Genomic DNA, 25354 nt, shown 5'->3' with positions numbered 1-25354 from the left:
TGTTAACCAGTTTTACATGAAACTTGTGATACTCAGTGAGACTTGTAAGTAAGGATTACAGAGTAAAGAAAAAACTATAAGTACATTTTTTTATTATAAGTATAATTTCTGCTTTAATTTGCTATTCAGTTGATTTAGGTATTATGTATTACTTATTACAATTAGAATATTTTTTCTGTTAATTATTAATTTCATGTCTTATACAAACCCTCTGAAATATAAAATCTACCGCTTTAAATTTCAAATCTACCGCTTTTTTGGCATACCATCTACCGTCCAATTTTTCAACCACCTGGCAACACTGCCCCTAACAAGCAAAAAAGAAACATACTTAAAAGTTTGACTTCAGAAACGAGCTGCATATTATGTTAAAATCTGCTAACGCAATTGTCGGAGAAAAATTTGTAAATGATTTTTTTCACAGTGGCTGCTTGTTTTATGCTATGAATCCTGCATTTAGGTGTAGCTTTTGTTGTCCAATTGATCTTTCATTCATCGGTAGAATAAAATGCAAAATATCGCTTTATAATTACAATTCATTTACTTATTATCATAATACACAAAACTGTATATCTTATGCTTGCGCTTACTTCACAAAATTCACGAATAGCTTTCCATATAAAAAGTTCTCTTCTTCTGTGCATATATATATGTATGCAAGGTATGTGTGTGTGTGTGTGTGTGTGTGTGTGTGTGCGCGCGCGTGTGCGTGTGTGTGTGTGTGTGTGTGTGTATTATATATAATATGTGTATGTGTATGTGAGTGACGTGTATCTGTGTATACATATATATATATACTCTCAAAGAAAGTTCCTTATTCTGTCATTATATAATTAAAACGCATACTATTGTTAGCACATGGTATTGTACAATATGTGTGCATGTCAATTTTCTTTCTTTAATATTACATCGATGTGACGGTTGAAAAATGTATGCTCGCGATCTCGGCGACGGTTTTGAGACAGAATGTTTTAGACTGCTGTACATTATAATGTGAAATACATCATATTTCAAATACTAATTTGATAAAAGCATACGATAAAAAGTCAACATTTTAAGAGCAACCAATAGACAACAAAAGTATACATTTCTAATTGTTTTTACATTTGTTCGCAAATTTAATCAACTAAATGCTTCATACTGAATACAAATATCTTTAGTCTATCTTTAAATTTGGATAAATTCGTGAGCTTATTCTATTCAGTTGCTTGAAATTTGGTGAAATACCAAATCCCTCCCAATAAATACATGACAGAGAAATTGATGATACTAAAGTTTGCAGGTAGTAACTATACGATGTAGGTATAATTTTCAATAACGAAATGATGGAAAGAGCATAGTCTAGAACACTCTGTTTAAATGTATGCATTGAATTTCTCAATTCAAGTAGCATGTGACCGCACTTTAACTCTAATATCACTTAGATATTAATACATTTGCTCTTTTACTGTTTTACTTACATTCTTTGCATTTAATAGCATTCTAGGCTTAATATTTGTTTCTTATTATCGAATAAATTGTAGATATAATTATGTAAAACACATAAAGAACAATTCTCAGCATTAATCAGTACCATCTTACTTAACTTAATATTAGCCTTTGTTACATATCTCTTTTTGTGATCAGTTCAAGTTACAGAATTATGTTTTATGTACATGTATCACTCAGCTCCAGCGAATTGCCTACTTCGATATTCACAATTTGTTCATTTCATGACCTTTTTATCCCCTTCACAGTATCGTATAGTTAATATATATGTATATGTGTACATGTGTAGATGTATCGCACTTGCGTTATTCCAAGCATACATGTACTTACAGTTCTAAAGCAGTCTTGGAAATTCTTTCGGGCATTAGGCGTATTATCGGATAATCTGTACATTAGCTTATAATACTCTCTGTTGAAAAATTAATTCGATCGAGAACTCGATGCTGCAGAGTGAAAGTCGTTAACGTGACGTGACGTGACGTATGGTATAAGAATAAGCGATACATGCCAAAGCTTCTACAGCTTTATCGGTCGCTCAAGTGGCCTAGGATAGACACTTTCTTTTGTGGAGCTGAATCAGACAGATAAATCAGTTCTTCTGATATGACACTACAAACAAACCTCTCAATTATGTCGTAAGGAGCGATAACGTGATTGTATGCATTTAACTTGAAAATATTACACTCGAGTGTACCAAGTATATCTCATTGACTCCGACAGTAAGCAAAACTCAGTATTTTATATTGCATCTCTCTCTTCTAGGGCTTTATGTTATATATACTTTTCTTTTATTTAATATATAAATTATAAACAAATATTATATATTGCATTATAAACACGTCTTAATAATTTATAACAAAGCTAAATTATGTATAATACTATTGAGTGTAGTTTTTATACAAAGCGCTTCTTGGCTCCATTTTGCCCATGTAAAAATAATTAATACGGACAATACGTTTCAAGTTTATGTTCAAGAATTGCAATACAATCAAGTTGTACTTAATACATCGAGGATTAACACACTGGGCATGAAGTGCAGACTGGTAAATATACATAAATCAAATATTTATTGTACAATTACTACTACTTACATTGACAACCGAAAAGCTTGTTGAAAGTACTCCAAAGGGGACCGAATTCTTAATTGAGAGAACTTAACTTGCGTGTTTCTGCTTAATCCAAGAAATGTGGCTGCGTTTTACAATCGTTACAAATATACATATATATATATACAAACTAAATACTATTTCCGTCGAACTGGATAAAGTTTCATAGTGCCTGATCGTCTCAAGGAAGGATTCCTGTCGCACAGCAGACGATAAGGAATTTATGAATGGCAAAAACAAAGCGTTCGGTTGTTTTTGTGCAGTACGTCATGTACTTTCCTGTTCTCTCTGAATCTGATTTTACGGTGCGTTGCAAGCCCGTAGCCAAGGACCTGGCGAATAAACTGTGTGACAGAGTGTGATCACAGTTGCCGCACAATTTCAAGTGACGACGCATTTCATCACTGCATCCTCCATCTAAGCGTACACTGTCGGATCTTCTGTGTTCTGTAAGTCGCTAAAACTCCTGGCCAAATTTCCTTAGTCTATATCCATAATTATCCATGAGATTATCTTTCCCTAGATGCACAAGATGTTTCCAAGTACGTGGAATGGACTATGGTTCGCTTAATATTTCTTTACGCATTATATAGTACACACCATGCTACATCATATTATGCCACAATACTACCACTTGCGCGTTTCATTTTTAAAAGTTCCACTCTCCTTTCCTTATCGATACACTCAATCGATATAATATAGTTTTTCTTCATTGTCGTTCGTACCTTATTTAGCTTCGCATACTATACACAAGTCAACACACAGGCAGACCTATGAATGAGAGTGCCCGTCACACGTTTTTTAAAAGCACTTATTATTGTGTCCATTCCTTAGAGATGTAAGCTCAACCTATGCTTCTTGAAAATGAGATAGAAAATGGGGTAGATCTGTTTTTTTACATGTAGGAGGGTCATGAAATGATAATAGCAATTAAAAATCACAAATGTCTTGTTCTTTCCAAGTTTGCCTACTATGACAATCGTTGTCGCTTTGGAGAAGGACTTAACTCCGAATCTTCATCCTCCTCATCCGAATCTCCTTCATAGTCGACCAATCCCTGAAAATTAAATTGCTAAACCTTAATTTCATCCAGGCAGGTATAAAAATATTTCTTCAATGCGACGCTCGTGATTTCAAAACTTGGGTCGATCGAGCTACTTTAGCAGCAACAAAAGAAAAAAAATGCATCGTTCTATATTATACATACATATATATGTATCTCCAGCTCACCTTTTTAAACAATGCAGTTCCCGTTTTTTCCACAGTGCCAATAGCCGGAGTAGGATTTATGTCCGAAGCAATTGATGAGTCATTGGTCGTCGACGAACTGTTATTGATTTGCGGTTGCTGCGAGGTAATGTTATTATTAGAAGTATTGTTGTTTAACACAGACTGCTGTTGCTGTTGTTGCTGATGAGTTTTAGAATCTGCAAGAGCGGGATTAAGTGCAAAATTTGAAGATGACGATTGTTTCTTAGCAGAAACTGGAGGTATAAGATCTGCTGCTATTGCGGGTACCACCGCCTCACCCTCATCAAACTCTTCCTCTTCGTTAAACCAGAGCTCCTCTTCTTCATCTAGCTGCCTCTGATCCCTTCGGTATCGACTATTCCGCAAAATTGATGGGACACTGCGCATAGAAACAAATTATTTTAATACTTACAAATCCACCCTATTTAGAAATAATTGTCATATATGTTCCATATATGACAATTTCAGTATACATACCTGTCAATTGTAGTTCTATCACGATCTTTTAACTTGTCTTGGTGTTGTTCGTACCTTAACTTCAGTGCCTTAAACGTTTGTACATAATCAATTGCTTCCAACTCTCTCGAGAAATTTTCAACAACGTGTGAACATAGCGATTTGATATCCTCCTGAAACGAAGGCGAAACGTGCAATGACAATATAAAAAATTAAATACTCGATCACCCTCACAAATCAAGAGCTATTAAACTTACCAATTTAATAAATTCAAACATCTCCAATATAGCCGAGTCTAAGAGGTTATATCTGCCGTTGTTTCTTACAAATGCATCGAATACAGGGGCAAACAAGTTACCCTTAATTATATATCTATTATAAAATTCATCCTTCAATGCTATAATCTTCCTCATAAACCTTAATGCACATAGTACTAGAAATGTATGGGTCGATTTCATTAATACCAATATTCTTCTCAGTAGATCTTTGTTTAGTATGCAATTCTTAATGTGATACGTGTGGTGCTCCACGCAGAATGATAACAGCTCTAGGATCAATCCCAATAATTGTACTGTTCTGTAATCCTCCCTCGCGGGCCTTTCGCCGATCGTGTTGGCTAAGAGGGGCGCGATCAGAGTGCCAATACTATTCTTGTAGAAGTAATTTAAGAAATCAGTCTTTTCTGATTTGTTAACAGAAGCCAACATGTTTTCCGGATCAAGGAGCAAACGTAGCACGCCGGCCAACTGCACCGCTCCGCCCAACTCGGGATCGCTGTCCCCAACAAGTTGAGCAACTATTACGTTCACTAACATTTGGTCCTGTTCTGTGTTATTTATCTGTTGTAATGTATAATCTCGTACAACACTTGGCGAGTACTCCACGATGTAAGTCAGTATGTCTATACTGGCCGTTTTCGTCTGCGCGTCGCTCATCGCCAGAGTAATTTCTAGAGCGGGAAGTATACCAAGTGCTGTTAACGTTTTATAAAACGCCTCCTTTCCCTGCGGCTGAAGGTTCTGCGAAAAATTGCAAAATTCTTTCAAAAAGAGAACCAAGTCGCGCCTTTTGCTATCTAGGGTAGCTTCGTCCGTTAGCTGACGAAAAAGTTCAGTAAGAAACTTCTCATCGTCTTGTATCAAAGTCACTATCTCAACTTTATTGAAGAATATAAAACTACTCAGTGTACTCAGCATGTTATCCTCGAATACACTCGGGGTCGGTAGCACTACGTCCTGAATGTATTGAACTCTGTATGTTTGATGGATTTTAGCTAATAGTTCGGTATTTGTAATAGGGATTGCTTGCTTGAATCTGGCTAATTGTCGTAGGTACTCTCTATGCCTCTTTGGCTGAGATAACGTTGGCTCGTACTCCAAGCATCCGACAACGTCGAAAATCGTGTCGTCGCTGAACATAACTTCGAACAGTGCATTCTTATTGAGTAGGAAAATATTTTTGAATATATCGTAAAGATGATGCAACCCCTCGATATTTTCCAAGTCCTCACACGTGCGAAAAAGATTTAGCAATTTTTTAATATAGCCCTCAGACTCCAATGCCACTGCTAATTTTTCTTTTCTCATTGGGGATGTCAAACAATTCTCGATGAGCTCGTTAATATCTTCCAATCGACCGAGCTCGCACGGTGGCAACTCAATAGGCGGCGCCGCATCTGACATATCATCGAATCGCTCATCTTCCGACTCTTCTACGATGTCTTGTGTAATTTCCACGGATGGGTCCTTGCCTTGAACTTGGCAAATCTTTTCCCATATTTCGTCACAGCCAGCCTTCTCTTGAAAACTTAAGGCTAAGTCGAAATTATCTCCTTCGGACCATACTATTAAAGTATCCTAAAATCATACATTTACTTGCACTTATATCCACATATGCATATAAAATATTCCACTGCTTGTATCATGACACATGAATTTTATATGATGTACGTATGTATGTATGCATGTCCATGTAACATATTGATGTTTAGACACTATAAAAACTATTATTTCTTTTGAACCAACACAAAATAATATGAAAGTATAAAATAATACAAAATATCATACACTTTATATGACACAGACTAATTTCGGACATTAAATATTTTTATTAAACAAACACTATATATTATTATATATAAAAAACCATTTATTCTTTTTTTTGTATGTTTTATATCAAGTAATTCTATAATCTAGCATAAAATCTCACTCTATAATTCATAACGTAGAGAAATGTGTGATTTTTCTTCACTTGGTGAATTTTATTCTTGGAAAAATGATTCACTGTTATTGTTTCCCGAGAATACTAGTGGTTGTTACAAGCAAATCGTGAAGCTTTGTGATGAATATATTTATCAGGATATGAATGTAATATTGGTAACATGCTCCATGATAACTGGAATCTATGAGATTCTCAACTTTCTTATTACCTGTTGTTTCTGATATGCTGTGTCAGGTTGTATTCTACTCTCCAATAAGACAGAACCATCGCTCTCCGCTCTTACCAAAAGGGAAATCCCCTTTAATCTATCTACATAGGAAGAAGAAACGTGCCCTGTACCGCGATCATCCCACTGTCTATCCGCATTAAGAGCATACAATTTCACTCTTCTACGTGTATCCGTCATGTTGTAAATAAATTAGTGCACTCTCTCGTGTATCACCAACTTTTCCGCATGCCTTCCTGAACTTGCTCGATCTTTGACTGCTCAGCAGTTATCTCTATGCGAGAGAGGGGGGAGGATCTTCAGACACTTATCAGATTAATAAATGAACAGAAAACTAGATACATTAAACCTCCGCACGGGCATGTACAATCCATCAAAGCATTACCGTTATTGCATTCGTATAAACAAAACGCTTGGTATCTCAATGTCTTTACCAAAGGAAGCAGTTCGTACACGCAGTTTGCGTGAGTACCGGCGATTTCTCGTGGTGGAATCCGCGACGAGTAACGAGTATCAAGTACGAGTTATCATCAGCTACAGGGCCGATGGGGATGTGCCTGCACCGAGACGCGGCAGGTTCGGTGCGTAGCACGAGCGATGGACGCGATGGATCACGACGAACGTTTCCCAGACTACCTCGCGGCGCCCGCGATTGTTTATGACTGCGAGTAACCGCGCACCGTTCGTTCTCACACAGACCGATCCTGTCACGACCTGTCACAGATCTCTTCTCCGGGATGGGAACACGCGCGGGAAAAGTTTGTGCGCCTACGTGCTCGCGTTCTCACGTGTTCCGTTTATCGTGTTCCGAGATACACCAGTCGGGCACAGCACCGCTAGCGGTCGGTTCGACCGGCTCGATCGTCACGGCTACACTCCGGGGGCCGACACTCTCCGTCGGCGAGCGTTGTGTGTGTGCACTGCTGCTGCTATGTACGATTCTTCCCGCGACGGCGGCGAACAAAAACCCGTGTGCAGAAGCTGTACCTGCGATGCGGGTGCTCATAGGAACGCGATTATCTTACGCGAATAACTCGTGACGCTCGTCGTCGGCTCGCATCGCTGTCCGCTCGGTTCTCTTTAAGCTATATCACTCTAAAATTGACATAGACACCGAGCAGCCACAACACTACGTTCCGCCATGATAGATCATAACAACGCGCCACGGGGTCTGCCGCATGCAACGCAGGGACGCTGCCGCGAAATTCGAACGACGTGGCAGCCAATTCGTGCGTTAACGCGTCATGTGCGATGCCACGCGTTACCGTAATTAACATAAATTAATGAAACACCGAAAGCGATGGACTGAGACGAACGCCATGCTAGGACGATCGAGATCCTATCGAAGTTGTAGAATTAAAATCGATAGCTGTTCACTGATTCGATTGCGAGGCGTACGTACATGCGTACATGGCTACGACGATCGTCTTCACGTCGCATTCGCTTATTTCGCGCAGATGTCAATAAATATTACTCACTAATAATAACTTGATTGGTTATAAGATATAGGTTCAATTGTTCTGCCAAACGCTTCAAAACACTTTCTTTCTTTCTTTTTATTTGAAAGGGGAAGAAGGATGGAGAATGCTTTGACGCATTTGGAACGTCAACTCGACCGTGGCCAGGTAACTATTCGAAAGTGACGCCGTCGGTAATGCGGATGTCGATTCGATAGGAATCGACTGACTTTGGTGATTACGCGTGTCATAAATGCCGTATTTCGTCAGGTAGTTACTTCACATAAAATCACGTCTGCGAGTTTTTTTCTTCGATACTATACATTTACTATACGATGCATTTTCCTCAGTAGTGCAGACGGCGGTCTTGTGACATCAAGTTTAAAGATGGCCGAGCGATTCTCTCCTAGCGACGATTCTGAAATCCGAACCATCAATTAAATGTTAATATCAAAATATATTCGAGAGACGAGTTTCCGCAACCAATTTTTCTTCCACGTAACATGAAACGATATCCTCACCACTGGAAACAGAACGATAGAATCAATTAGACCATAAATATTTTCAAACTATGACGTTACGAATTAACGATTCGACATAGTTTGAAAAATGTGAATTGCCTTTCTTTGCGTTTGCCTCGCTCGATATGCGAATGGGATCTAGTATTCGATATAAAGTCGTAATCTTGATTCTGAACGCGATACACTAGCAGACTAGCTAATCATGCGTGATCATTTGCGTATCGGTGTCTTTGTATCATTTTGTAGTGTAACGGTAATCTTATAGAGACGTTATGCATATATAATACGTACGTAATGCTTGTGGAAAAATTGGAAAAGACAATGAAAATTAATAAGAAATAATATAAAAAATTACAGAAAACATATAACTAACAATTGGGTTTCGTAACAAACATCATACCTGATACACGTGTAATTACACGTACATCATGTACGATGATATTGGTTCGCGACAAACGTGATAATCGCATTAAAAAACAAACAAACTCTGATGACAACTCAATTGACACACAAACGCTATCATCTGATTGATCGATAAAATTTAACCGACAGTAGTGTCGGACACAGTTTTCTTCGTCCTATGTAGCATTACACTTTCACCTCGACTTATGATTGAACTGATAATTTTCTCACAAGTCTGTGAAGAATAATCTACGTTAAAGATAATCACGAGACAAGGTAAACGTAAACGTGTACAATGACAATTGTATTAGAATTATCTGATTAACTGGATTATAAACGTTTTCATTCCGAGACAAATAAAAACTTATGATAAAAATCCTAGTTTAACGTACAACTAGTCTGTTGCAGCCCTAAAAGTTTATTTTTTAATGAAAAATATATTTATATATGATCAGATTTCATGGAATAATAATTAGTGTTGCTTCGTGCTACACTCAGATACCCAAGTATTTATATGTGTGTACTTTGAGGTTTCAAATATCCGATTATCTTCATTATTGCACAAATGTTTATTTCAAAATAACCAAAGAAATATCCAGAGTTATAATGGAAAATTATATAAAATGAAATAATGAAGCAAAGTATATTATTTTGCATACAATCATTTGAATGATGTAATACTGTCATTGGAAGCAATTCTGTTGATATAGATAAGCTAGGGGACAATTTTTACATAGATATTGAGTATCTTATTATCAGTGAATCAATCAATTGAATTGTTAAACAAGTGTGCTCCGTATATTACTTGTGGCTTTCAATATCCAGGTACTTTGATATTGCCCACAGTTTTGAACGTTGAAGAGATATTCATGAATTTAAGTTAAGTACTGATTGGTATTTAGATATAGAAATATCTGGTCCATGTTCCCAGTGTATGTATTAATAAAAATAACAATTATTATTAACAAATTAAAAATATAAAACGATTCACTTAAATTGCTGATTCAGTTAAAGCTTTTATGTCCCTGCACTTTCCATATGTATGTACCTCTTCTGCATTTTATTTATTAATTACAATAATTACTTGTGTGTGTGTGTGTGTGTGTGTGTGTGTGTGTGTGTGTGTGTGTGTGTGTGTGAATAAATTTATAAGTGAAATTATTTTTACAAAAACAAAAACTTATATATTAATAAATATATGTAATATTATCAATGACAATTAATAATATAATTATTACATCATAATTGTTAGAAATGATTGTACCGTTTGTCATTAATAATTCATAATTGTATAATATTGCCTTAGTTTCGTGAAAGAATAAGAGAGAAGGGATGGCTTATTAATAATTCTTAATGTAGCTAAAATTGTACATAAGAAATTTGCCTATATTAAAGCTTAGGGACAAAATATTCAAATACATTTTTTATGTGGAAAGAATGTCGAATAAATTTCATAGATACAAGGAATACTTTCGCACGATTATAAAGAGAGAGAGAGAGAGAAGCAAGAAAAAATCTAGTTTATATACAGGTAAACTTGTTTGTAAATCCCAAAACTATAATTCCAACGGAGGAATAATTCCCCACGCTCCGTATTTATTCTGTACTCTGATAGCAGCTCACGGAAAGACACGAATCGTCATTTCTATAAAATCATTCTCCTATGATTGATTATGATTGTTGGTATTATAACTTCAATTTGTGATTTGAGTCTCAAGCTTTCAGTCTCAATTGTATTACTAAGTTTTGGATTTAACACTCGCCAGAGAATTCCTCACAGACGCACTCTCGTCCGCGCTTAATCCGTTGATTGACCGAGCGCGTCATTCGGCCAAAGTTCTCATGCCGATCGCAAAATCCAAATATTAGTTATTACATAAGTCCTCAATTATTGGCCGCTTGCGTTAATTGAGGCCGATCATTAACCAAGTTAAAGACTATTATGTTACATAATTTATCACACAATTTTATTTTCATTTATTCTGTCGCTGGCTGAGGTGAAAATTTCTGTAGCCTACGTCTGCGTAGCATTTCCTGTTCGCTGGAGGATTTCGTTTCGTATCCGTTGGATAAATCTTCGGTGCGGTTCGATTCGGTAGGTGTTCCTTCCGTGTCTTCCTTCGATGTACTCGGAGTAGGAAAATCTTCCTCAAATGTTCTCCGAGATAGGACAGCGCTGTCTGTTTTCGTTTCAGCCTGAGGAGGAGCTTCGCCGGTAACCCCGGCGCTTGCGTCTGTTGTATTGCTTGTGCTTGGTTGCGTCGTCGCCGACACGTCTGGCGTACTATTGATATCGTTCGTACTGTGCACGGGAATGCTGTAATTTTAAAGACGCTCATCGTTGCTTGGACAAGCATCAAGATACGTACTCGCGCAAAGTGTAGTTGCAATTACTCACTTAGCAGTTGCAGCCGCTGTTTGATACTGATTCATCATCGCGTTAGCTGCGTCTAATAGAAGCTGAATTCTTTGCAGGGTTTGTATCCTGGCTTGGACAGCCTGCCGCAAGTTTCCTTCCATTGCTCTAAGCTCCTCTTCGCTCAGTTCGGTCAAATTCGGTGGCGGCACGGGAATAGGTGGCAACGGTACTATTGTAGGGAACAGCGGTGGGAAAAGCGGTATGTTTCCAGTAGGTGGGATATTTTGAGGCGGCGGGCTATTTCCAACGTTACTCTGAGACTGCTGCTGCTGCTGCTGCTGCGGTGGTTGCTGCTGTTGTTGCTGCGGTTGCTGCTGTTGTTGGTGCGGCATGCCCGGCGCTGGTAAGCCAGCCCAGAATACCGGGAAATGGAACGGTGCTCCTGCGACAATTAATAATAGAAATTCGATTAGAGATGAGGATTGTTGTTCATACTTGAGCTTTGCCAAACGATGCAAAATCGTACCTATAGGATTGACACCAGGCGCTTGCGCAGGCTGAGGTACCTGTTGCCCCGGCTGGGGAGGATTGTGCTGTCTGGGTGCCGTGTTGCTCGGTGCGGGCCTCAGAATGTTCAAGCGGCAGGTTGGACACGTTTGTTGACGTTGAAACCAGGAACGCAAGCAAGCAGTGTGGAAAATGTGATTACATGGCAATTTCTTGCTTGCCGCAACCATCTCCTCCCTGTATCGGCGCGATGGCATCGTATATTGCATGACAAATGTTACTCAACAAGTTTTATTTTATTTGTCGACATACTTACCGGCATATAATGCAGACATTATCAGCAGCAGCTAATTCCTCAGTCGTCGCGTCCGGATAGAGGGTGTTCATGTTCCTGATGGCTCGCCGCGACATTACGATATCGTGAAATGCTTTCTTGAAGTCTCGCATCGTATAATACATGGGACGTAACGCGAACAGGGGCAATGTAAATAACTTAATCATTAAAGTCACGAAGGCGACATAGAGAATAACCTGGAAAAACATTGCTCACTTGAATTATGAATAATGGGAATTATGATACATGCGTGCAAGATTAATTACCTTTAACAAACCAATAATCAATTCTGTGTACAACAGAAAAACTGGCTTGTTATCCCATGGATTTTCACTTTGTAGGTCGATAGTGTGCAGTATGTATTTTACAGTGATATTGAAGACAACGGTTAGCAAAATCGCGTATTCAAAGCCAAACACAAGTTGTACGGAGGGGCCCTTAGTGGCCGTTGTGTTGTACGCGTAATGGATCATTGTTAAATTGATGGCGAATAAAAGACTCAGTAAGGTACCGACTCTGAGGTGGAACAACCATGTTATTACTGGACTTCTCTCCATCTGAAAACGAGAGACAAGTCAGATTAGGCATGTAAGGATAATTTCAGATAATTCTAAAGTATGACAAACATAAAAATATCAAAACTACGTAATCAACTACAATTTAACAAGTTGGATGACGTAACGCTCACATAATCAACGCGGTCCTCAGCGAGCCAGTGAAATGATTTTAAGAACAAGAGGAGAGTAAATAACGCTATGAACTTGGGGCTGAAGTCATCCCTGAACACTGTAAACGCCAGACACGTCTCCGTCACTGCGTACCACACTTTCTCCACCAAGTGCTGCAAACAACAAATAGCGTCGTGAGAGAAGGATCGACAGGAGAAACTCGAAGAGACAGAAGAAGAAACGAAAGATTACTTCGAGCTCGGCAGCGCGCAAGGTACCGAAGAAGATCTTCCGCAGGAAGGCGTTTATCATGAACGCAAGGATGAATCCTTGCGCGTAGATTACCTGAGGGCAAAGCAAAATACATATATGTAACTACGACAGGCTCGCTCGTTCGCTTCGCTGGCAGACTCCTCGGAAAGCCACGAAAAAACTCACGGTCATACTCGGGTTGGATTTGGTTATGTGGACAACGGTCGGGTAGAATTGTTTTCTTTGATAATAAGCGTTGCCAATAACGGCACACGTTAGCACGGTGCTTATCAGCATGATCCCGGCCTCCCTCATCTTCGTGCCGACCGTTTCCTCGTCAGCGCAGGGGCCGCGCTTCTCGGCGTGAAAAATCGCTGACAATTATCGCACGGAGAATTGCGGAGAATTTTGCGTTTTTGACGTGTTCGCGATCCCAACAGCTGTACAGTGCCGCACGAGTTGTTAACGTGGCGCTAATATCGTCGCGGTAATCTTCGAATCATCTAACTGCGGTGTTGTACGCACGCGATTCGTTTTCGGGAGAGCGGACTGTGCTTTCGGTGTTTACTCTTGCACGCCAAAAGTAACCGATACGGTGATACGTGACTCGTTGCAGCAGCGATGTTTCGAAATGACATTGCAAATGACATTGCTCCATTAATTATACAAATTACGTGAAAATAATAACCTTTTTACCGCGAGCGAAGGACAAGCGGTGTCACGTGATTGGTCACGCAAATGGTCGCTGCGTCGAACCACGTGGATCACGGGATCTGCTTCAGCGTATGCTGCAAATGTTTAAAAAAAAAAGCGGGAACGACGTTTTTTCATTGCAGAGAATAGAGGTAAATTAAGTAACGATTTAATCAGTTTCATGATAATAGGTACGTTCTACGATTTCACATGTTATAATAATTTGTATCGTGTGTGTATATATATATATATTAATGAACAATGAGAACGTAATGAGAATTGCGTGTAAATGAGAGATGTATGCGATGACTAGGTCTTAAAAATAATTCGCGTAACATTTTCATATCTTGTTCATTTCTTTTAAAAGTGAATTTCCTAAATCTTAGGAGAAAAATGTACCTCGTAGAAAAAATATCTTTGAATTTGCGATTTGTGTCTCGTCTACACGATACTATTCTCGTCATGGCATGTGATTTTAAACATTTATGCTTAAATTATCAGTTCCACGTGTAATATTGTATTCCTACAACTTTTTGTGTATATCCTGTTAATATACGTATTTAATATACAGCTCAAAATATTAGTTATAAAAATATATATGTATATATATAATGCATAAAGGGATTGTACTTTCTTAAAATAATACGAATATAAGAATAAGGCATAGGCGATAATTTAACATTGTACATCCGTGTGATTCGCATATCTGTCAAGTGTGCATACTGAGATTTCTCGTTTTCAAGATACTTTTAGGACTTTGATGCTTCGGGGTTCCCAACTGCGCCGTAGCTCTCAGTGGTGTTCTACGCGTGTCAACCGGTGGTCTACGCACTAGCTTGGAACTTTTTGGGGTCTTTACTGTCAACGGTCGCTTGATGTGTGGCGTTCTGCTGACGTCTGGTTTGTAAGGAGACGTGCTTGAACTTTCCAGCATCGCGCTGATAGGCACTTTTAGCGGCCAAGTTTTCGCAACAGTATTTTCCTTCCGATGACTCTCCGTGACATTGATCGCTCTGTCTTTCGCGAAAGTTTGACGTAAACTTGGATCCTTGGTCGAGAGCTTCCGATTTTGTAACTCCAATTTTTGTGCGGAACGGTAATCCGTTCGTTCTTCAAGTGGTTTTAATGACACGTCGTCTGCTGTCTGCGTCTTCATTTGTAGCGATGGAGACAGCGTTGCGTGACAATTTGTACTTTTCAGATCCTTATTGGATTGCTTTCGCGAGGCTTGCGTTCGCTTGTGAGACTGCTTGAAGCGTTCACCGTTCGCGTCCATTTCTCTAGCTATATTCGGTGAACGTTTATTCACGTTATCACGACAATGCTTCTTTCTCGATACGTTGTCGTGCGCAAACTCGGACGCCTTGCTTGTACATTCGTCAAACAATCTCGCTTGCGCTAGCACCATACCAGCATTCTGTGCTCGAAGTTTTGCGACCGACGCTCTACCAGTTTGCGGAACTGGCGTGTTCGTTCGAGTCGCTGATTTTAAATATTTATCCGCATCCTTCCAAGATACTTCTTTTAAGCACTCGGAAACGGTGTCATCCTTCTGTGAGTAATCATTATTTAACGCTATATTCTGATAACTGTTGCTCTTCTTCGAGTCATCGAGTTTTTTATCAAAGTAGGACGAATTGTCTACAAAGTCTTTTCCGTGGAAAGATGACGCTCTACGTACAAATGTGCTCGTACGATTATTCGTTAAACATGGATCTTTAAGTCCAAGATTCATGTCATTGCTGTTGTTTGAGATTTTACGTTGTTCCGAACGTGAAATCAACGCATTCATTTGATTGGGAGTAACATTATTATACCTTTCTGCAGAGTAGGTCTGCTCCTCGAAATATTTGCTAGAAAAGATTGATTGCTTTTCTACGGGACAAACATTTACTTGTCTTTCGAGTTGAATGCGATGTTGTAAGTTGAAGTCTGGTGAAATATGCCACGAGGCAGTTCGCCTAACGCGTTTGCTGTAATTAAAAATTTTTAATTATTTACACATAATGATAGTAGTTTGAGATGTTTACAAGCTAATAATATTTTGATTAAAATCATTTAAACTTTTCATCATAATATGATTATATATACTTTTATTATAGCAAAGAAAAATATAATGCAATTACCTTGCGACCTTCTCTTGCGAACGTCTCCTTAATATTCCAATTTTTCTTGCACTTGGGGACCTTATTATCTTCTGTTCTGCTGACCTTCTGATCTTTAATTCCTTGCTCAGTTTCTTCGCTAAATAATCGCTTGTCAGGGTACTTTCGATACTGGCCTCTTCTAGCGTCTTCTCGTACGCTGTTTGCACTTTATTCACCAAATGTGTAGTTATATCGTTCTTTTCGTCGTATATAGACTTAAATTCCTGCGAAATACGCGATTCGATTGCAGAAACTCGATTCTTTATATCTTCATATTCGCTTTTTGGAATTCTAACATAATCCTCTTCGCATTGATCTTCGCTTGATAAAGACACTCCATCGACATGGGGCAGGGATGCATTAAATTCTTCGAAATCGGTCTTCTTCTCCTCAGGCATCAGCAGGCACACGTTATCGCTTTCGTCCGCGCCGTTCAATTTCCTCGAATTTGTGCTCGCATTAATTTTATGCCATGGCTCGCCGCTTCTGCGATGATTTTTTACTTTCACCAGCAGGTCCTCCCACTCGCCACCGTCATCTGATAAATCTACAGTGGCGTCGGTAAACACGTCCTCAAATTCTTGCTGAAAGTTATTATTTGGCGATTCATATTTCATTGATCCGAAATGCAATATCCCATCGCTACATTTACGTATTTTACGTGCATCAAAAGAATTGCTTACTGAACTCCAACGTCTTTCGTTACACAGCTTGTAATTATTCGCAGACGAGTCTGATAAATCAGCATCCGTGTTCTTCTGAAAATATTTTGTCAATACTTTGCAGAATACCATTTCGTCGTTGTATACATTTTTTCAGATCACTATCGCTTTACATGAACCGCTGATATCTTATATTGATGTATAAAAGCAGCTGTACTCACTTGTTTATTCTTTGGTACAAATTTATCCAAACTCAGTCTCAATTTCTTTGACTTGTCCAGTTTATCAGCCATTCGCCTAAAACATGTGCGTGTACATATTGATTTCACGAATACATTTCATGTCATTTTATTTATTATGCCAAATTAGACGAAAATACGATATAAGAAAAAAAGGAAAATTTGTAAAAAATAAAATCCTGACTTGAGGAACATTTCATACTTTTTCTTTATACTCGAGGGATGCTCTCTCTCGATTACTTTCCGTTTCTTGGTAAATTTGTTTGAAGACACGTTTAACTGCACAGGAGGCTGTTGATGGCTGATGGTAGGTACATCATCCATACCTTTTCCAACCATTTTCTTTAAGCCATTGAACATTCCTGTGAAAAATATCATGTTGGATTATTGCTTGAATGTTATCAGCATATAATTCTTATTAATGTTCACAATAGACGTAAAACTGTTTTAAACATCGAATAAGGTAACGAGCACATTGCCAGACACATTTAGATTAAAATTGCGAGCGTTTGGATGTGGCTTACGCGTAAGACTTCCACTACGATGCTTCTTTTTTTTGGATTTTCCACGTAGTTGAAATGAATCGAATCCGTTGTCCGTGCTACCACTCGTTTCGACGGAAATACTTTGCGCAATGTGAGACGGTAGAATACCAATGTTCTCTGAATTCTCGATTAGAATCTGTAACAGATATTGTCTTTTATTATAACAGTGACACATTTGCTTATTGTTACATAATTTAGATATATTCTTAAAGAACACTACCTTGATAATGGATAAATGCATTTGCAATCTATTCTGCACAGCTGACATGGACGTATCTTGTAGAGGCATGATGTTCGGGCCGATAACTTTCGCCAAGTTTTCAATACTCATCTTGTTCTGCTTCTCGTACATGGAGACCTTCTTCAGGAATTCCATAAAAAAGGCCAAGGTGTTCAAGTGATACGGCGGTAACAGTACGCACGCCAACAACAATGCCTGTATTCGACAATTCTTTAAGAGCGCGCAGTGCACAAACAGATCATGATATGGATACGGAATCAACGGCTCCGGCAAGTTACGGAAGAAAGATTTCAAGCAGTTGGCAACGTCGATTGCGTGACTCTTTTCTCCCAAGCTGCCGCCGTTGTCCAGACGAGACATCAGTTCTTTTTGTCGCGCGTGAGAGCCAGCCTTCCTGAAGAGGCCTTCCTGCGCGATGTACTTCCCTAGGAAGGTCGACGCTTGGACCACGAACACGGGGACGTGGACTGTACCACCCGACGATAAATTCACAATGTCCAGGGCTTGGTAAAATAGGGGTGTCTTGAAGACTCTCTTGGAGACGTGCTTACACGACTCGGGCCTCTCGCTCTTAAGCATGCTCTTCTTGAAGCGATACTTGACGCCCAAGTTCCTGAGATCGTTGGCGACAATATGATACACCTTCTCTTTATGCAACACATCGTAGATCAACATGTTCGACGCAGCTCTCCAGTGCAATTACGCGAATTGCGCGATCGATCGCTCCAATGAGAAATTACGAGCAACACGAGTATCCCATAGTTTACATCGCTCAACATCCGTTTTCATATTGAATTTGACACTCCTCCAATGCTGCCAACGTCCCAGTAAAGAAAGTATATCGTCGCGTAACCAAAGAAAGCTTTTGATTGGTTGACGGCAACTTATTTTACTAAATTTTATCATTTTGTAATTCTCACTGTATTGCGAAAGGTACTGAATTTAGCCATTTTTCCCAGAAATTCCCCGTTCAAACTAATTAATAATCGAGCCAATAGACTGCTCTGAAAAAAGAATGACGGATGTCGAACTTCGAATCCGGTGACGATATCATTCGACTGTTTCATAACAAATAACTAATATAATATTATCACATGTTATTTGACGGAACGTTAGACACTTTGGGCAAGACACTCGTGTCGCACTTTTAATTGATTTTTATGTGCAGCGGGGCACGGTGGAAAATAGTGCGGGTATCCGAATTCGCTGCAGCGCTGTCCGTGCGATCCTTTGGTCCATGGTCGCGATCAACTTGAAGGAGCGTGAGTCTTCGCCACGGTCTGATATCGTCGAAGGTTGTATCTTCAGACGCGATCGACGAGAGTCTTGTCTGCTGATAAACCTGGAAGTAATTGTACGAGGCGATCGTGACATTTTGCGAGGAGGATCGTCCCTGGGAGTCGCCTGACGTTGCCTGGTGCTGGCTGCTTTACGGGGGTGTCGCACGACTTATCGTCGAATCGTGACGCGTTGTCGCAGGTCGAGGATCATTTTTCATGCCGGGCCGCTCGAGGTACTTGATAATCGATAAGAAAGCATGCGAACCGTGCGCGGATTCTCCGTGAGCCTCGCGTGGAAGAACTCGGCGCGCGAATGGCTACCCTCCTTGGTTAGAGGCGACCTGGACGCGCGCGCAAGGTTAGGTGGTCGTAATCAGCCATGAAGAGTCCCGCGACGTCCCAGCGTTTGAATGGGATCAACGCACATCCCGTTCCGTCGGGACAGGTCCTTCAGGCATCGAGCAGCTTAAAGTCTCGCTACAACGATGCCTCCAACAGTTTTCAGGTGATGAAGGTTACCGGACGCGAATCCGGTTATATCGCCGGCAATCTCGTGCCGAAGGTCGCCAAGCAGCAATTGGTCTCTTTGAACGGTGACTCGGTGCGTTGCGACAGCGTCAACGTCGACGAGGCATTGGCATGCGACGTGGCGCCAATACCGGCAGCAAAGACCAAGGCCCTGTGCGTACACATCAGAGAGAACAAATGGTACGATGCTGGTAACGTCGTGTCCGTGGGGGTAGCGGGAACTAGCCTGAATCATGCCCTGGAGAGCATGTCCCTGGCTTACAATCCTTCCACCAAGCAATTGTATTCCGTGCAGGAGACCAAGACACCTGGCGACACGCGGGTCGATTGTACTACTCCTCAATATTTGGAATCTCCACGTAACGGTAAGGAACGTTACTCCAATGTGAAACTTGATACGGATAAATACATGAAACTGGAAAATGTTAGCGCAAACAGCAGCCCAAGGAACAGTTTGCCACGGTCGTGCAGTAGCACGGTGTCTTCCCTCAGCGAGATATCACCCTCGGGAAGTTTTCTTGGATCCGACGAGCCGCACGTCGAGAGAAACGACAAGACACCCAAGCAACGTTGGGCACTGAATTCACTCTTCACCAAGAATGTGTTTTCATGGAAGAATAAGGATTCGCAACGGTCAACGCCTACTAGCAGTCCGTCAAGGAATGTCGACAAGGTAGGCGGTAGCACAGCCTTGATCCAACAGCCGAGACCAGCAAACTTGCCAGCGAAAAACCTGCTGGAGGAAGAACGTCATCGTAAGCAATACAGTGCTATTTTAGAAGCAGCAAGAAAAAGAGAATTGCGCGAAGAGAAAGAGCGTAGGCAGCAACGGGAATATCAATTGAAGGAGGAAGAGAGATTGGCCGAGGATTCCAACACGTGGAACACGTACGTTCTGCCCAAGTTCGAGAGTGTCAAGAACACGAGAAAAGTACGCGAGTTGTGGTGGCGTGGTTTACCGCCCAGTGTTCGTGGTAGGGTATGGAAATTAGCGATTCCGAATAACTTGAATGTAACGCCGCACCTCTATAATATCTGCTTGGACAGGGCGATGTCGAGCCCTAACAACGAGTCATTAGCCGCAATCAGATTAGACGTATCTCGTACCTTTCCTACCTTATGTGTCTTTCAGGAAGGTGGACCATTATCCGATAGCCTTCAGGGTATTTTGGCAGCGTATGCCGTATACAGACCGGATGTAGGCTACGTGCAAGGGATGAGTTTTGTGGGCGCTGTATTGTCGTTAAACATGGAACCACCTGACGCCTTTGCTTGCTTCGCGAATCTGCTGAATCATCCTTGCCATAGAGCCGCCTTTACATTGGACCAAAAGAGAATGAACACTTATTACAAAGTATACTCCAGTGCTCTTGCGCATAAGCTGCCAAAAGTCTTTTCTCATTTCACTGTAGCCGGACTGAGCCCAGACTTGTATCTGTTAGATTGGATGTACACTATATATGCCAAAGCAATGCCTCTCGATGTCGCGTGTAGGATCTGGGACGTATTTCTCAGAGACGGGGACGAGTTCCTTTTCAGAACGGCGCTGGGAGTGTTACATCTCTATCAAGAAGAGTTATTGAAAATGGACTTTGTACACGGTGCACAATTTCTAACTAGATTGCCAGAGAATCTACAGGCGGAATCTTTATTCGATAGTATTAGTCAGATGTCTACTACCGTTGGGACTACAACGTTCCAGCAAATGTTGCTTCAGTTCTCTTCATAATTTAGCCTGTACGGAGGCCGTAGCGAAATTGAATTTCAGCTATGATCTTTATTGTGATAAGAAAAATGGAGTCTTCTTGCAAAAAAACATTTTCTGAAATATAGAGAAAGAATCGCGAATGTTCTATTGATAGTATTAACTTTGCATCTTCGTTTAGTATTTTTCGAGATGCGACAAATCGATTTGCGGTATATCTTGAAAAATATTTTACGATAACTATTACAGCAAATATTATTTAGGTTGAAAGTTTAGCTCAATTCTACGTATTATCTCGTTTCTATTTTATTTTCCACCGATTCGTTATAAAATTTTTCGTAATTTATGATATTTAAATGAAATACTACTATTAATTAATATTGCTTCTCACATATCGACGTGTATAATGCTCTCTACATGCACAATTATATCTCAGCCTTCAGATATTGACCGATTCTTTAAATTTACGCTGAAAGCAATCTCTTCAAGACTGAAGGGAAATATATAATCGAATACGACATATTCATTATATACAACACAGGTATTATTCTCGTAAATATATGTAATCTCTCGCGAATAGAATTAGATGTGCCGAGATTGAAAAGAAGTCCTCGCTACAAAATAATCGCAATTGCTACTTGCAGCAACGTTCCGAATACGCTGATATTCAAGATATTATTGTCATAAGACGTCCTAACGGTATAGATAATTGAGATTACACGCCACAAGACATATTTCGTACGAAAATCCATACTGGCTTGTGCGAGAGAGCGAAGCTAAACTGGTGCAGACATAAATTAACGAATTTCTATAAGAAGATCTATTATAATTTACTAAAGATATTATATACGTCCGCCATATTTACTAAGACCGTACCACTTGTGTGACTGCGCTTTCAGTTTCTGTTGAGATATGATAAATTACGTTCTCGTGCAATTGGAGTTCTTCCCAGCGCGAATCAATGCGCGCTGCATGCATTATTTTGCTTCGTTATTTTTGGTCTTCGATAGTCACGGATAAGATATTAAGTATGATATTACTTACACTGTGAAACGTGTGATAAGAAGTCTCTTGTATACAACGCAATTTTACTAATCTCTACATTTTAAATCGGTATTTAGATGAATTTTTCGGATTATTTTCGGTGCTGTGTGGCTGAAGTATGTTCAGTTTTCAGATAGCGAGATCTTATCATGTCCCGTCTTTTGAGTGGCCTTCGTGATGAAGCTAGGATAAATTCGAGATTTAGAAATGTACGGACTTTGTACGCAATTACCGAACCTTATTCTAAGGAAGTAATCTCAAAAGTGTATTTTCATACGATTTAACTGCAATAAGCTTATTACGTGTGCTTGTTGCATACCGATCGGTTCGATACGGATATGCACGGAATGAAGGAATTTCCGTTCTCGACATCTTGGATGGACATGGTGCCATTGATTGATCAATCTCGAGGCTACCGTGATGGTCTCTCCAAGATGATAGACGCAAGCACATTGCAATAGCTTAGTATGTAGCATGGCTTGAGAGCTTAAAATTATACAGAAACATGTCATCATCCGCAGATATAAAATGATATTCAAATCCACGTATATCTCTTTTATAAATATGAGCAAGATGGCATAGCTAAAAGCGTCCGTGGAAATACTAGTCGCTGAGACATACACGTAATATGAGACACTTGCGGTGGCTCGTTAAATTCTCATTTATTTTTACGAGACGAGAGAGAGATTATCTGTCTATCTTGATTGTCATCATACGTTTTCCGTAATATTTTGCGTGGACCAGTGAGTACTTTGGTGGCACTGTATGCTTTACATCATATTATATATGACTCACGAATCAAGATGTGAGCAGCGCGAATACTTGCTTTTGAAACGCAAGTCGTAAGAGAATTGAGAGAGAGAGAGAGAGTAATATTCTAGTTTTTAATTGACAATACTCTCGTTCCATCCACTATTCCAAATTATTATCTAGCGAATCACACGAACAATAAGGAATAAGTTTGTACGATACATGTGTATAAAGAGCACAAATGAATGCATAATAGATATAATTAGCTTAGTACGCGACGAATTGAGTTACTTTGGAGATCTGGACGTGAAAGTACGTACATCTACGAATGTGTGTGTAGGTAGGTGAACGGTTGCGTTCGTGCACTTACGCGTGCTACAGATTTTTCCAGCAATATAAAGTGCTGATGTTCCCCAATCTTTGTACGCGCAGTGATTAATAAGGAAATATCGGCACTCAACGAAGTATTTTGATGCTCATGCGAGATTGAAACGAATAGAGATTTTTAAATTGAATATTAACGATTCATCGATATGGATGCGAAATTATATTATTTTATATTATTTCTTTTACTTTTCAATTTTATTTAAATGATATTTTTACCTGTAAGATTGTGATTTTCTTTAACATTGAGTCTGTGTTTTTATTGCAACAGCTTTATTTGTGCATCTGCCGAGTGATGCTTTATTTACCTCGTGATTGAATCGTGCATCTATTCGTATATTCCGTACATGTGGATATTTTGCAATTTTGGACGTAACGTAATTATTTTCGTAAAATGATTGATGATGGTAACGATGTTGTGCTGCCGACCGTATCGTGGTTGCAAGAGTTTTCACAATTAGCAGCACTATGTTACGACGAATTATACTGATGGCTTATGTAACTAATCGATAAAGTTATGTGTAATTCTTCGGTGGATGGTAATGGAATTGAAATACAAATCGGGATGTTTAATTGCGCAAAGATCTTATAATTTTGTCCGCCTTACCGAACATGTAATAATCATGACGAATATGTAATAATAGACACGATGTACTACAAACAGAAGTGCGTATGTATGTGTAATATGTAACCAATCACGTGTTCACGTCGCGTATGCTTGTATGTGTCGACTGCATTAAAATACTTGCAGGTATATCCGCAATTTGTTTATCGGATACGCAAGAAACGTTTGTATTGAATATATAAACGATTCTTAGTTTTCTCCCGACATCGATAATCGTATTAGAGAAAATTCATACTGTAAAATCTCTTTTTCAATAATTTGTAAAATAATCGTTTCGTCATCATCGCGAATATCTACGCTGTAGATGAAATTATCTCGCGTAAATGTGAATGTACCTACGTGTATTTTAGGCTTTCAACTTCTCTCCACGTGAGTTCGAAGATACGATGCCTAAGAGTTACTAAAATCGTGCGAGTGCAAACGTTGAGGAAAATTCTGTGCACAAACATGCATGCACCATGTGACACTTCTGTGTTCCTTGTCGTTAGTGCCTCGATAGAGGAACTCGTTGTATATTTTATACGCGTTTTATCGTGTACATTTACCCTAAGTGCAATATAATTGTAATATATATTTTTTAAAGAGTCGCTCCCAGTATTTATTTTGTCAGACGTACCTATTGGTAAACCTGTAAAGTATACATAGAGACGTTAGTACATTTAGAAGAAAAAAAATCTTGATATTTTTTAATACGAAATTCGAGGAGGACGACTTCCCTCCGCGGTGAGACGTGGATTTGCGAACCGGTTAGTTTACATTACGAATTTACAGATCCCCCCGTAGACGATTTTTCCGTAAAATGCACGTTACGTTATCACATGTGATGCACAACGACGTCTCTGACTATGCTTTTTATTACACGGACGATTACGGTACTGTGAGAACTTTATGTACGTGTAATCACACACGCTTGCTTCCTGATCCAATCGAGACACAAGGATTAACGATATATTTATCGCAATAGTGTAATGACCATTTTTATATCGTATAATGGACTACGAACAAGAGATTGAAAAGCATACTGATATACGCGTATAAGAAATATTGTAAATGATGCAACATATCTCTGGATGACATTTTTTTCCTATATAAATAAAAATTATCCTCTATGACGCATCGAGTTTCTGAATTTACCATATTTGCGTTCATATTATGTTAGCCAGTATCGATATGTGCGTTTACGTAATGCCAATAAATTTTTTGATGATGACATTCCGATCATTTCTAATACTGATTAAGATATACTATATTGAAATAATGACTG

The 25354-nt window shown here is 39.4% G+C and overlaps 4 protein-coding genes and 1 long non-coding RNA gene across 9 annotated transcripts; 2 read left to right on the top strand and 3 right to left on the bottom strand.

Annotated features, from left to right (window-relative positions):
• Positions 1-522: 522 nt before the first annotated feature.
• Positions 523-7863, bottom strand: LOC105283106 (serine/threonine-protein phosphatase 4 regulatory subunit 3). 2 transcript variants are annotated; one of them, XM_011345574.3, is made up of 6 exons: positions 6730-7860; positions 4559-6157; positions 4323-4474; positions 4124-4224; positions 3825-4021; positions 523-3651 (listed from the first exon to the last, which is right to left on the bottom strand). In XM_011345574.3, exons 1-6 carry the CDS (start codon positions 6925-6927, stop codon positions 3565-3567), a joined length of 2334 nt encoding a protein of 777 aa, XP_011343876.1. In that variant the 5' UTR covers positions 6928-7860; the 3' UTR covers positions 523-3564. The 2 variants fall into 2 exon arrangements, with proteins under 2 accessions (XP_011343876.1, XP_011343875.1); XM_011345573.3 differs by having other exon boundaries at positions 3825-4224; positions 6730-7863.
• A 170-nt stretch (positions 7864-8033) lies between these two features.
• On the top strand, positions 8034-9506 carry LOC105283107. Its single transcript, XR_894639.3, has 2 exons — positions 8034-8474; positions 8558-9506. It is a non-coding gene; the product is annotated as an uncharacterized LOC105283107 (long non-coding RNA).
• A 182-nt stretch (positions 9507-9688) lies between these two features.
• Positions 9689-13919, bottom strand: LOC105283105 (E3 ubiquitin-protein ligase synoviolin B). Its single transcript, XM_011345572.3, has 8 exons — positions 13434-13919; positions 13248-13340; positions 13016-13168; positions 12594-12884; positions 12310-12524; positions 12013-12230; positions 11526-11928; positions 9689-11444 (listed from the first exon to the last, which is right to left on the bottom strand). Exons 1-8 carry the CDS (start codon positions 13560-13562, stop codon positions 11105-11107), a joined length of 1842 nt encoding a protein of 613 aa, XP_011343874.1. The 5' UTR covers positions 13563-13919; the 3' UTR covers positions 9689-11104.
• Positions 13920-14093: 174 nt separating this feature from the next.
• On the bottom strand, positions 14094-18580 carry LOC105283103. Of its 4 annotated transcripts, none has more exons than XM_011345568.3 (7): positions 17754-18580; positions 17513-17669; positions 17191-17350; positions 16971-17046; positions 16771-16845; positions 16067-16671; positions 14094-15913 (listed from the first exon to the last, which is right to left on the bottom strand). In XM_011345568.3, exons 1-7 carry the CDS (start codon positions 18447-18449, stop codon positions 14650-14652), a joined length of 3033 nt encoding a protein of 1010 aa, XP_011343870.1. In that variant the 5' UTR covers positions 18450-18580; the 3' UTR covers positions 14094-14649. The 4 variants fall into 4 exon arrangements, with proteins under 4 accessions (XP_011343870.1, XP_011343871.1, XP_011343868.1 ...); XM_011345569.3 differs by having other exon boundaries at positions 16771-16842; XM_011345566.3 differs by having other exon boundaries at positions 16067-16845.
• Positions 18581-18764: 184 nt separating this feature from the next.
• Positions 18765-25202, top strand: LOC105283104 (TBC1 domain family member 14). The gene has a single exon (XM_011345570.3). It carries the CDS (start codon positions 19434-19436, stop codon positions 21309-21311), a length of 1878 nt encoding a protein of 625 aa, XP_011343872.1. The 5' UTR covers positions 18765-19433; the 3' UTR covers positions 21312-25202.
• Positions 25203-25354: the final 152 nt, after the last annotated feature.

This window comes from Ooceraea biroi, chromosome 9, assembly GCF_003672135.1.
Source record: "Ooceraea biroi isolate clonal line C1 chromosome 9, Obir_v5.4, whole genome shotgun sequence".
In the NCBI taxonomy this organism is placed as follows: domain Eukaryota; kingdom Metazoa; phylum Arthropoda; class Insecta; order Hymenoptera; family Formicidae; genus Ooceraea; species Ooceraea biroi.
Note: the sequence above shows the minus strand (reverse complement) of the source record. Positions and strands in the feature narration are given on the sequence as shown.

Coding starts and splice junctions, on each gene's coding strand:
- LOC105283105 (XM_011345572.3), bottom strand. CDS start 13,562: ATGAGGGAGGCCGGGATCATGCTGATAAGCACCGTGCTAACGTGTGCC. Junction 13,169..13,247: donor TGCGCGCTGCCGAGCTCGAA/GTAATCTTTCGT, acceptor TGTTGTTTGCAG/CACTTGGTGGAGAAAGTGTG. Junction 12,885..13,015: donor CTGAGGACCGCGTTGATTAT/GTGAGCGTTACG, acceptor TCTCGTTTTCAG/ATGGAGAGAAGTCCAGTAAT.
- LOC105283106 (XM_011345573.3), bottom strand. CDS start 6,927: ATGACGGATACACGTAGAAGAGTGAAATTGTATGCTCTTAATGCGGAT. Junction 6,158..6,729: donor CAGCATATCAGAAACAACAG/GTAATAAGAAAG, acceptor GTATGATTTTAG/GATACTTTAATAGTATGGTC. Junction 4,475..4,558: donor TGTTTGAATTTATTAAATTG/GTAAGTTTAATA, acceptor CCTTCGTTTCAG/GAGGATATCAAATCGCTATG.
- LOC105283103 (XM_011345566.3), bottom strand. CDS start 18,449: ATGTTGATCTACGATGTGTTGCATAAAGAGAAGGTGTATCATATTGTC. Junction 17,047..17,190: donor CCCTCGAGTATAAAGAAAAA/GTATGAAATGTT, acceptor CACATGTTTTAG/GCGAATGGCTGATAAACTGG. Junction 15,914..16,066: donor TCGCAAGAGAAGGTCGCAAG/GTAATTGCATTA, acceptor TTTTAATTACAG/CAAACGCGTTAGGCGAACTG.
- LOC105283104 (XM_011345570.3), top strand. CDS start 19,434: ATGAAGAGTCCCGCGACGTCCCAGCGTTTGAATGGGATCAACGCACAT.